The sequence below is a fragment of the Cherax quadricarinatus genome, chromosome 6 (genome assembly GCF_038502225.1).
Source record: "Cherax quadricarinatus isolate ZL_2023a chromosome 6, ASM3850222v1, whole genome shotgun sequence".
NCBI lineage: Eukaryota > Metazoa > Arthropoda > Malacostraca > Decapoda > Parastacidae > Cherax > Cherax quadricarinatus.
Window position 1 is genome coordinate 21,200,487 of NC_091297.1, and position 13,663 is coordinate 21,214,149.

General features: G+C 37.8%; 1 protein-coding gene across 6 annotated transcripts in view; it reads right to left on the minus strand.

Moving 5' to 3' along the window:
• Positions 1–13,663, minus strand: part of Ero1L (endoplasmic reticulum oxidoreductin-1-like protein) — a 302,659-nt gene that overhangs the window by 131,314 nt on the left and 157,682 nt on the right. For 3 of the 6 annotated variants that reach the window (XM_070080927.1, XM_070080934.1, XM_070080910.1), the window contains one exon: positions 1,122–1,139. The exons of the other annotated variants lie outside the window; for them this stretch is intronic. In XM_070080927.1, coding sequence (XP_069937028.1) covers positions 1,122–1,139 — 18 coding nt within the window. The remainder of the gene's footprint in view (positions 1–1,121; positions 1,140–13,663) is intronic. 6 annotated transcript variants of the gene reach the window in all.

Sequence of the window (13,663 nt, forward strand, 5' to 3'; positions counted from 1 at the left end):
ACTTATTCTATCGTATGTATGAATAAAATAAATATGAAAAATGATCAACATATCAAAAAAAAGTACTGAGGCTACATCAGTGCAAGATAATGTGACTGTTAGGTTGAAAGTTTGTAACAGCTGCTGGACTGTCACAACCCTTCAACCCAACAACATTCAGTGATGTATCTTTAGCGATTCCATGGCAAGTTACTGCCAAGTCCATATCTAAATATGTATGTGGCACTGTAGTGTTGATTACTATTGGGAAGGTTGAATTTATGCTGTAAATTATGAAGTTCAATTGCTGGCATGGTAAAGTGACACTGCCACTGGTGGAGTCCCTCTCTTGTATATATATGACCAAAATTTGTGACTTGCAAAGTGATTACAAAAAATTTGTACATGTATAAACATTATCTCCAGTTTCCTGACATTTTAATTCTGGTGATGCAAAGGTTATTAACCCGTAAACGGTCCAAACATATACATATATACGTTTTTACCGCTAGTGCCCCAAACGTATATATACGTTTTATGTGTCCTACATTTAACATCGCCATGATAAGCCTGAGTCGCCTAGACATGTGAGAAAGGGTGTGAGCACTCACTGTGCACCATATTAAAATAATTGGGGATGCCTGGGTACCATATGCTCTTTTTCCTATTAAAAAACAACAATGTTTTTTTCTCTCAAAAAAGTTGGGGCAGTACGGTAGTGAACGTATATATAAGTTTGGACCGTTTACGGGTTAAAAAAGTGCATGCTTTAACTGCTGATGCAGGAGACAGCTTATTTACTCTCATCCCTTGAGACCTGTGGCTCCTGGAGTGATAAACAAGAGTACATTGAAACACTGAATGTGTTGAGTGCTGATGCAGAAAAAACCCTGATTTACTCCCAATCTGTATAGACAAAGTACAACCCCCTTCCCCAAATTACACCTTTGGTTATGTAAATATCTTATTACAAGTGAAGTATACTGCTTATCTTACAGCCTGGTTCAACTCATAGCCAGTAATATATGATAAGTCATTAAATCTTGATGCATAAATGTTAGCCTCCATGAGCAGATAGTTATAAAGAGGCTGAGTGTGTATACAAGTATAAAACCAAAACCATCTAGAGGAAACAACCTTACCTTTTAGAAAATCATCTGCTGTAATTGTGATAAATGGGAGGACAAAAAAAGAGGAAATATGCATAAGAATTTTTCCATTACAACCTACGACACATTTTCATTATTCTAAGCAAACCCCGATATAAAAAAAAAACACTTAAATATTCATGAGTGGATATCATTATTAAGACAGGAAACACTGTACACAAACATGCATGTTATAAATATTATTTTTATATTGGAGAGAGAATTTTGGAGTTAAAATTTCCTGAAATTTCAAGAATGCCTCATGTTGTAACATGACTATGAATTACAGTCTTAGCAACAAATTGTCAAATCACTGACATTTTCATAGCTTCATCCTTGAGAGCACTTGATATAAAGAAATATTTTAACTACCAGTAATTAAATAACAAATATGGTTTAAATGACAACAGCTGAGCTGTTAGCCTCATCAATAATAAACACATGTAAGTTCCAAAAATACAGATACAGTGAAACCTCAGTTTTCGTGATTAATTCATTCCAGAAAGTCTGACAAAAACTGAATTGTATGAAAACTGAAGCAATATTTACCAAAGGAAATACAGTAATGTAAATCCAATTAATCCATTTCAGACACCCAAAAATATTAACAAAAAAATACATTTTATAGAGAATAACTATAGTTTTACATACAGAAAACAATGAGAAATAAATATAAAGCACTAATGAAATGGATAAATGAACATTTAACATCACTTTTACCTTTACTGAAGACTCTTGTTGGCGTATGGAAGATGGCGAGGAGGGGATAGGGAGGAAGAGAGGTTATTGTTTGGAAGGTAATTCCCCTCCATAAGGACTTCAGGTATCAAGGCCCTATCCAGGGTAACTTCCCTTCTTTGTCTTCTACTGGCACTAGGACCAACTTGAGAGTCACTGGACCCCTGTCACACAAAAAATCTTTCCAGAGAGGTCTGTTTCTGGCATCTCTAAGATTTGCCTAAAATGGGACAAGGCATTGTCATTGAACATGTTGCAGACATGGCTTGCAACAGCTTTGTTAGGGTGATATTTCTCCACAAAATGAGGGGTAATACTCATTCAATGAGAAACAAAGCCAGACTGAGTCAGAAAGCGTGGGATGCTTTGTGGGGGCGTGGGCAGGCGGACGCGTCTGGTATGGCGGACCATTGTCAACTCTACAAAAACTGAGCAGATGTACAAAAACTGGGACAAAATTTTGATGAAAAGCTGTTGAAATCCTACGAAAACCAAGGTTCCACTGTACTGTATATGAATTTTCTTCAGCACATCAGTGGTAATTCAAGCTTGAATAGAAAGTCAACCTATAAGCACATTAAAATTAAATAAAAACGTCAAGAGTTACAAAAAAATTGTTAGTGTAATCTTTTCTACCTACACAACTACAATAAAAGCAGAATAAAATAAAGATGAGAAATACTGAACCTTTCAAGGAAGCTAAAGTGTGACATATCAGTAATCACACTTGTGTGAAAAGTGTTAGTCAGGTTAAGCATTACTGCATCTAGTAGTTAATTAGAAAGACAGTCATTACTTTGTCCTCAGCTATGCCTTTGGCTAATGATACAATACCTTAACGAGTCAGTTAAGGACTTCCCATCTTATTCAAGAGTATAGTATATCCATACCCAATTCTTACCAAGTTCTTTCTTGCCATATCTAACGTGATAACAACACAATATTTCATTATTCTCCCAAGTCATAAAATTACACTCATCCTCCTTACCGGTATTCCAACAGGTAATTATTTTGTATTAAATTCAGAACAATCAAGTACTTATGACAATTTTTTTTTTGGTTAACCTATATTTCTACCTTTGTTCTTGCTAAAATATCTGTGATCTTTTTGAAAATACAGGATTTTGGTTCAATACAAAGTACAACATATGTATAATAAAACTGTTCAGTAGACACAGCTTCTTTGCATAAGGGAGGTAGTAGAGCACAAGCTAAAAATTACAAACCAGTAGCCCTAACTTTCCACATCATAAAAAACTTTGAAAGAGTGATGAGATGTCAGATTACAAATTGCATGGAACAGCACTATCAGCATAATTCGAACCAGCATGGTCTTACAGCAGGATGATCATGCCTGTCACAGCTGCTGAACAACTATGACAGAATTACAGAGGTGTTGGAAGGTGACCAAAATGCAGATGTGATATACACATTTTGCAAAGGCATTTGACTAATGCGATCATGGGGTGATTGCACACAAAATTAGGGCCACAGGCATTACAGGGAAGGTAGGCAGATGGATTTTTGAGTTCCTAATACAACACAAAAAGCAGTAGTAAACACAGTAAAATCCAGCATCAGTAAAGTAAAAAGTTCAGTTCTCCAAGGCACTGTCTTGTCACCTCTGCTGTTTCTTATCCTCTTAGCAGACAGATAAAAATATGCATCACAGTTTTGTATCATTTACAGTGACACTAAAATAAGCATGAAAGTCACTTTGATAGAAGACACTGAAAAATTACAGGAAGATATAAGCAGTGTTTTCCAGTAGGCAGTGAAGAACATGACATTCAATGGTGATAAGTTCCAGCTATTTAGGTGTGGAGAAAATTAAGAATTCATATGGAACACTGTATATAAAACTCAAGAGGATTATCAGAGAGAACAAAAGGAACACATGAAATACTTGGGAATAATTATTTCAGCTGATCTTTCTTTTAAAGAGCATTGTAAGACAAAGAAGGTCATGAGAGCTGGGAGAATGATGGAGTGGAAATGAAAACTTTCAAAACAAGGGAAATAATGCCAATGGTGACACTTTTCAAATTGCCCATGCTCCCTCATTTGGAATACTGCTCAATGTTGACGGCCTATATAAAAAAAAACACTAAACAGGAAAGTCCAAAGGTGCGTAACCAACCTCAGTCTCGTCCTGCACTTGCATCCACAATAATAAATACATGTATATAAGAACCAGCAGAGGATAGTGCTCAACATCACCTTCAAACTAGCACTTTCAAATCTCAATAATTCCTCACTTTAACCCTTAAACTGTCTAAACATAGATCTATGTTTGTACTGCTAGCACTCCAAACGTTGATCTACGATTTATTTTTCCTGCCTCCAAATTTGGCATGATTGGCCTGAGATGCCTGGTTAGTATAGAATGAGACTTAACATTCGGTGTGCACAGTATTAAAAAAAATCTGGGACCACTTAGTACAGTGGACCCTCGTTTTTCGTAAGCATCGGAAGTTGTAATTTTTGAAAATCATAAAGTTTTTTCATCAAAATATTGACTCGCAAATCGTCATTTGACTCGCAAATAGTCGTTCGTCCCAGACGTGTATGAGCGGCCCTGACCCGTCCACAGTCAGTGTCCCATTGTTTATCAGCAAGTGAGCACGATCCCACGCATTCATGCGATACATATTGTAATATTACATTTGTTTTAGTGCTTGCAACTGCTAAATAAGCCACCAGGGGCTGAAAGGTGACAAACATGATAGAATTAAAGAAAAAGAGTGTAGAAAAATACGAGTGGTAGTGGTAGCGATGGTAGTAGAGGGTGGTAGTGGATGTGACGGTGGTAGTAGTTTTGATGGTGGTAGAGGGTGGGGGTAGAGGGTGGTGGTAGAGGGTGGTGGTAGAGGGTGGTAGTGATGGTGGTAGAGGATGATAGTGGTTGTGATTGTGGTAAAGGGTGGTAGTAATGGAGATTTGTGCAATGTGGAGTAGGATGGAAAGATTTGTGGCACTAAAAAACTAAGAAGGGAAGTGACCCCGGATAAGGACTCGGTACCTAGCCCTTATGGAGGGGGATTCCCCTTCCAAAGAATAACCTCTTCCCTCTCCCCTCCTCCCTGTCTTCCATCCACCAACAACAGCCTTCAATAAAGGTGTCATGTTGAATGTTCATTCTTTTGTGCATGTAAACCTATCTTTAACCCTTCCAGGGTCGACAGGCCCTCTCAGGGTCGCCCTCTCAAGGTCACCTAAATTTCAAAAAAGAAAAAAAAAAAAGAGAATCTTTTCCCGATCATAATGACACCAAAAGTATGAAATTTGATTGAAAACTTACAGAATTATGCTCTCACAAAGTTAGTGGTCTCAACGATGTTTACGCATCAGCAATTTTGCCCACTTTGAGCCCTATTTTCAGCCAATTCCACTGTACTAGTCAACAACAATCATAACTATTTTGCTAGAGCTCCATTTTTTCTATCGAATGATTACAAGAAACCACCCATTTACCGATTTCAACTATCCAATACAATGGTCAGAATTTAGCAATTTTGCCAATTTCACACAAATTTCAAAAGATGCCAATTTCCGAATAGGGTCCAGAATAAACAAGAAAGACATTCCTGGCACTAAAATAACATTTCCTCTGTTCATTAGTCACGTCTCCACGCCCCTCTTACATTCTTTTGCTTTCCACTTTGAATTTTTATTCTCACAAAAAAATAGAAGATTTACTGTTATGTAGACTACTGCATTAGTGTAGAAATGGTATAAATAATATCAGCGCACTTGTGAAAGAATATTAGACTCACCAGTTGACGTGTATTGGACGCATAGCATGATTTGTTTACTTTTGAACTTTGGTAAAAATTGAACATTTCTGCTACTTTGAGCTCAATTTCAAGGTACTTTTCATTGTAAAACCAGTCAAAATCATCTCAATTTCTGTAATATGTCTTCCATTCTATAAAATGGGACCAGGAAAACTAGAATACAGCAATAAATACCATACGAAAATACAGTACAAAGTCGCTATTTTAATCCAAAAACACGGTCAAAGTTTTTTTTTCTCATTACGCACTGTGTGTTGCAGGATTTTTTTATACTGTGCACACTGACCACATAGACCCATTCTTTCATATGTAGGCCTACCAGCTTTCTCTCATTAGATTTGAGGGAGCTAGAATTTAGGCGTACTAGTATGTCAAAAACCCTGGTGCGTAAGCCGTACTAGTATGGCCAAAACCCTGAAAGGGTCAAGGTAAAAAAAATTTTTTTTTGTTAATACTTCTGGGTGTCTGGAACGGATAAATTGGATTTACATTATTTGTTATGGGAAAATGGTTTTGCAAATCGTCAATTTTCCATTAGTCACACTCTCTGGAACAGATAATTTATGAAAACGAGGGTCCACTGTACCTTGCGGGAGCACCAGTTCAATTGAGCGCCAGCTAGAGCAAATAGCGTGGCGTGATCACAAGTGGTTGAGTAAATATCAAAAACCTCAATAATAACCCATGTGTAACATTTATGCAACATCCTTTCATTATTGATACCACTGGCTGTCTCTCTGTCTATATCTCTGTCTATCCATCTCTATCTCTCACATGTACACACAAGTACAGTTATTATGCATATTGTAAATTACCTAGGATAACCCAAAAATTCCAGGCAAAGTGCTACACAGTGTTTGTAGATATAAGACATAATAAGCATGACTGGCAACTCAGTGGCAAATAATACTTATTTTCACTTCATCAGGAATCAGACGTGACTACTGCATTGTGTGTAATACCTGTTGGTTTATGAGCAACTCTCTAAGACTGAGACACAAGCAGATGGAAAGACACACATACAGGAAGACAGAAAGACCGAGACACACAGGCAGACAGAAAGACAGACATACACAGGCAGACAAAGACACACAGGCAGATAGAAAGACAGATAAGCAGAGCTAGACAGACACAAAGAGACAGATAGAGAGACAGACAGACATACATGTTTGTGTGTAACAGTGAAAACAAATAAAGCCAGGGTTCCCTGCAGCAGTGCACTATCATCGTGTCACTTCATTGCTTACCCTATCACGCAGTTTAGTGACACTTGTCATACACACCATGCTTCAAGAAGTTTCATATATACTCCAGCATGTCTCAAACATTGCTAAAACCTATAAATACTTTGTATATATTTCTTGACAATAGTAAATGACCAAGGCAGGTAAAAATGTTCACCTGTCGGTGTGATTGTGACTGAGTACTATTTCAGTACCTAATATTAGTGTCACAACAAAGAATGGCTATGAAATCACAAGAACTATTATAAATTGTAATTATCAGAACATAAAAATTATATAAATTAAAATAAAATAAGAGGAAAAAAGGTAGATCGGCAACACATCTGCAAGCGGCAGGACTTGATGTTGCTGTCAGGTGAAAATCCAGCACCAACTTCGCAGTCTTATATCTCGGTAAGTACTGGTCCTAAAACTTTTTTTTTTTTTTTTTTTTTTTTTTGGTCTTATAACACAGAAAATTGCCCTCTTTAATTTAATTTTTTTTTTTCAAAATATTCAGTGCTGGAGGTGAAAACGTAGCTCTATGTTTGGACAATTTACGCGTTAATCTCTCATTTTCCATTAACTATTCGTGCATATCTTTCAATATTATTTTTAAATAGATACAAACTCTTTTTACAGCTTTTTATTAAATTTATTCCATAAAAAAGAAATTACCTACATGCATTATTTTCTTCCAGTGTTCATGCACAAACAAATCTATTAATGAATGCATGTATATGTATGTATGTATGTATGTATATATGTATACAGTGGACCCCCGGTTAACGATATTTTTTCATTCCAGAAGTATGTTCAGGTGCCAGTACTGACCGAATTTGTTCCCATAAGGAATATTGTGAAGTAGATTAGTCCATTTCAGACCCCCAAACATATATGTACAAACGCACTTACATAAATACACTTACATAATTGGTCGCATTGGGAGGTGATCGTTAAGTGGGGGTCCACTGTATATGTATGTATGTATGTATATATGTATATGTATATATATATATATATATATATATATATATATATATATATATATATATATATATATATATATATATATATATATATATATATATATATATATATATATTTTTTTTCAACAAGTCGGCCGTCTCCCACCGAGGCAGGGTGACCCAAAAAAGAAAGAAAATCCCCGAAAAGAAAATACTTTCATCATCATTCAACACTTTCACTACACTCACACATTATCACTGCTTTTGCAGAGTTTAGAAGCATATACGTATAAAGATACATAACATAACCCTCCAAACAAGGATAGTGAGGCTCAGGTTAGGGTGTGTAGAAGAGAGGGAGAATACTTCCCGGTAAAATTAGGTCTTAGACAGGGATGTGTAATGTCACCATGGTTGTTTAATATATTTATAGATGGGGTTGTAAAGGAAGTAAATGCTAGGGTGTTCGGGAGAGGGGTGGGATTAAATTTTGGGGAATCAAATTCAAAATGGGATTTGACACAGTTACTTTTTGCTGATGATACTGTGCTTATGGGAGATACTAAAGAAAAATTGCAAAGGTTAGTGGATGAGTTTGGGAATGTGTGTAAAGGTAGAAAGTTGAAAGTGAACATAGAAAAGAGTAAGGTGATGAGGGTGTCAAATGATTTAGATAAAGAAAAATTGGATATCAAATTGGGGAGGAGGAGTATGGAAGAAGAGAATGTTTTCAGATACTTGGGAGTTGATGTGTCGGCGGATGGATTTATGAAGGATGAGGTTAATCATAGAATTGATGAGGGAAAAAAGGTGAGTGGTGGGTTGAGGTATATGTGGACTCAAAAAACGTTATCTATGGAGGCAAAGAAGGGAATGTATGAAAGTATAGTAGTACCAACACTCTTATATGGGTGTGAAGCTTGGGTGGTAAATGCAGCAGCGAGGAGACGGTTGGAGGCAGTGGAGATGTCCTGTTTAAGGGCATTGTGTGGTGTAAATATTATGCAGAAAATTCGGAGTGTGGAAATTAGGAAAAGGTGTGGAGTTAATAAAAGTATTTGTGAGGGAAAAGTAGGTGTAAGTGGGGTTAAGGTTGTTCGGGCAACCAGGAACCATTAGCGAGCTACGTTGCGCGCGCACATACCCCCCCCTCTCTGGCGGGCTGGGGCAAAACTAGTTCCTGGTGTCCAAGTTGTTAAAGTTTCTACTCCTGGTAATATTGACCTTACCTGGTGTGGATTGAAGTTTGGAGAGTCACTTCGCCTCCACTCTTCTCCTAATCAGGTAGGGTGATCTACCAGGAGTATTACTGTTTGTTCTTTTCTAGTGTTTGCTGGTTACCAGTAATGATTTTGGCATTTATCATTCTTTTTCTTTCTTAAATGTTATATTATCATGACTATGGGTAACCAGTTTTATTTTCTCTTATTTGTCAGCTCTGTTCCTGGCGTGGTCTTCCAGGATAGACGCCAGATAAAGGGGCAAGACGAGTGTTAATAATACTTATTAACATTATTCTACAACTACCGGCCCTTACCTATTCTACTCGTGCTCCATCCAAGTGGTAGGAGATTCCAGAACATCGGATTACCATCTGCCCAGGATAACCTACATAAATAACATCAGAGGAACTATCTAGGGCCATACCTACTCCTACCCAACTACAAGAACTGAAGGCCATTTTTTTTTATATTTAAATTTTAAGTAAAATTCTCAAAAATCATTTTTCTTGTTTTTCCTAAATCATTTCTTTATTTATTTATTTTTCCATTAGTTTCTTTTGTTCAGTTGGAAGGCGTTCCACTGACAATGGCGACCTTGCCAGGATCCGACTCTTGAAGCAACATCGTCCTGATGGTTCAACTGGTTGTGAGTATAACATTTAAGATAGAAAAGGGTGAGTTAGTTGAGGTGTCAAGTCATTACTGGTAGTCTGGTTGACTTACCGTTGTTTGGTTCTAAGGTTCGGTTTAGAAGTTTACCTATTTGTTGGACCTGGGGAACTTTGATAATAACCCCTCCTGTGTGAACCGTGTGTATTTTGCTTAGTGAAGGCTGTTGAGCCCACAAGTGTATTCTTCCAGGGAGAAATATTTACTTCATTTTCTACTTTGGGAAGTTTAAAGTGTGCGGACTGTGTCCCTCTTTTGTAACAGACGTTACTGTTAATTTTAATTGTCAGTTGAAGTTGGGTGCTTAATATTTCTTTTTACAAGATGGATTCTTTAGATTTCTGGTTGAAAGCTGGAAAGGAAATGGGATTTACTGGACAAAGCCTTGATAGTTACATTACTGCTAAAATGGCTATTGAAGAGAAAAAGGAACAGGAAAGACTAGCTCGAGAAGAGAAAAAGGAACAGGAAAGACTAGCTCGGGAGGATAAAATCGAACAGGAAAGGATAGCTAGAGAAGACAGAGTTCAGGCAAGAGAGGTAGCCTTCAAAATGAAGGAAATTGAGTTAGAACAATCAAGGTTGGAATTAGAAGCCAAGAAGATAGAACTATCTAAGCAGAAAATAGATGAAGGGGTTTTAGAATACCCTTCCCAAGAACCTAAAATTAGGATGCCACAAATACCACCTTTGTCAGAACAAGATGACATAGCGGCATATATTACTAGATTCGAGAGTACTGCTACTCTCTGTGACTGGCCAGTAGATTCTTGGGCTACTAGGCTCGGCTTACTACTGTCAGGTTCAGCATTAAACGTCTATTCCACTCTACCCTCTGATGTTATTTCTAGTTATAGCCTGCTGAAGAAAGCTATACTCCAGGCTTTCAAAAAAACTACTCATCATTACAGGTCGGAGTTTAGACACATTAAAATAACTCCTCATCAAAATTACATGCAATTCTTAACAACACTTTTCAGATTATTTGATTCGTGGATTGATAGTGCTGAGGTTGACCACGATTTCGAATCTTTACGAGACCTGATGGTAAGAGATCAATTCCTTTCTTCTGTAAACTCTGACTTACGAATATTCATTAAAGAACGAAACGTTCATACGGCTGCTGAAATGGCACAAGCTGCTGATATATATGCGTGCGCTCATAATAACTACCCTAAAGAGCGTAGCAGATATAAGCCTGTTGTGCCTAAGCAATCTGAGGGATCCAAACCCTCCGTACCTAAGAATTCCACGGCCTTCACAGTAAAGTGTTTCAACTGTAATGAGTGGGGTCATAGAAGGCCCGACTGTCCTAGAAAAAAAGGTGAAAATGTCGGTAAATGTTTCACTGAATCAAACATAAACGCACCTTTTAGTGAAGGTACAGTCAATGGTATGAATGTGTCAACCATTCTTAGAGACACAGGATGTTCCTGTATTGTTATCTCGAGTAAGCTTTTCCCTAACCTAGATTCTTCACGTTATAAGTCCACTAAATTAACTGACTATTTAGGAAGAAGCGATTCTTTTCCAACAGTCAGATGTTTTGTTAGGTGCAAATGGTTCTCAGGATGGGTAGATGCCGTAGTTGCCCCGATAACCTCATGTTCTGTTTTGGTTGGGAACATACAAGGGGCTACTTTCCCATCTGAGAAGGACTGTTTGGAATTTGGAGTTTCCAAGGAAGGGTTGGAACCTAATATCTCTGTTTCTTCACAGATAGTTCCAGATGAGATTCAGTTGGGTAACATAAATCAGCGAGCTGATGGTTACAAAACTCCGGTAACACCTTTAGTAAGTCAGTCACTTGAACTGGACAACGCAGACGCCAGTGGAAAACTACGTGTGGCACAATCTATACAACAACTAGACTCGATTAACGTCCTTACCAGAGCTCAGTCTAAGGTAAAACCTATCCACCCATTAGTTCTTTCCAAAGGAAAGCCAATCGAGCTGTCTCATATAGATTTAGAGGGTCTTCAAAAGACTTGTCCTTCCTTAGAGGAATCTCGGAAGTTAGCTTTAAATGGCAAGGTGACCCAGAGAAAGAAATTTTCTTACAAGTTTGAGTTCAAACACGATCTTTTGTACAAGACTATAGTGTCTGCGGACAAGCCCAATGACGTTGGTCGAAGCCTGTTAGTCATTCCGCAGGATTGCCGTGAAACTATTTTAAAGATTTCTCATGACTTGCCAGTCTCTGGCCATTTTTCACATAGGAAGACCTATAATAAAATCAAGGACCTATATTTCTGGCCTAGCATGTCCTCCGACATCTATAAGTACTGCAGATCATGTCACGTATGTCAACTTTCCACGCAGAAGGGTAGAACTAGGAGAGTTCCTATGGTAAAGATGCCAATTTTCTCAGTCCCTTTTGCAAGGGTTGCAGTAGATATAGTTGGTCCTATCACACCTCGCTCATCAGGAGGTCATAAATATATTTTAACTATGATTGACTACGCGTCCAGCTTCCCAGAGGCGGTACCCTTAAAATCCATTACGTCCATAGAAGTTGCAGAAGCCTTATTTTCTATTTTTTCACGTGTAGGTATACCTCGTGAAATTCTGTCGGATAAAGGGGCTCAATTCACTTCTGAATTAATGGAACACGTTTATCAACTTGTGGGTGTTAAACCTCTTTTCACTACACCTTACCATCCGATGTGTAACGGAAGAGTGGAGCGACAACATGCCATCCTAAAGTCAATACTAAAAAAACTATGTATTCTTAAACCAACGGACTGGCATAGATTTTTACCATGTGCTCTTTTCGCAATGCGCGAGATTCCAAGTGATTCCCTTGGTTATTCCCCTTTTGAATTGCTTTATGGGAGACAAGCTCGTGGTCCACTATCTATTTTGAATGAACTTTGGTCCAAAGATATCAAACCTGAGGTTCAAAACAGCTATCAGTTTCTTTTAGATCTAAGGGAAAGGTTGGAAGAAACCGCCGATTTGGTCAGTAAAAACCTAGAGATGTCTATGGAAACGTACAAGACCTATTTTGACCATAAAAGCTCCAAGCGTACGTTTAATGTTGGTGATGAAGTTTTAGTTCTCCTACCTGACAAATCCAACAAATTGCTAATTACCTGGCGCGGACCGTATAAAGTAGTGAAGGTCTGCAATAAGGTAGATTATATCTTGGATGTCAAGGGTAGAGAGAGAATGTATCACGTCAATATTTTGAAACGGTACCATAGAAGAGAAGTTAATCTTTGCGTAAATGCCTTTGACGAAGATACTTCTTCTTTCAGCTTGGATACAAGTGGTGATTCGTACGAATGTAGAGTTTGTATTATAGATGACGAGTCTTTTACAGAATCGAAGGAACTACTGGATATCTTAACGCATGATCCCTCACCAAAGAAGTCAAATGTCAACATTAACAACGACTTGTCAAATAAACAAAAGTCTCAAGTAAGTGCCTTAGTAAATTCATTTTCTGACGTATTCACAGAGGTACCAGGACTTACCACCACTATTGTACACAAGATTGAATTGTCGGATCATGAACCAGTAAAGCGGAAAATCTACCCTGTTCCCGTTCACTTACGGAAAACTTTTGATAATGAGGTTGACAAACTATTTAACTTAAACATCATAGAACCTTCGAAATCAGCTTTCTGTTCACCAGTTGTTATGGTTAAGAAACCCGATAATTCTTACCGACTGGCACAAGATTTTCGTTATTTGAATACTATAACTAAATGGGATGCAGAACCCATGCCAGTAATTGATCATGACTTGTATAAATTCCATGACTGCAAATTCTTCTCGGAATTAGACATCTCACAAGCATACCATCAAGTGCCATTACACCCAGACTCGAAACCATACACTGCTTTCCCTACTCATAGAGGTCTAATGCAATACCGCACAATGCCTTTCGGCTTGGTTACCGCGTGTGCCACG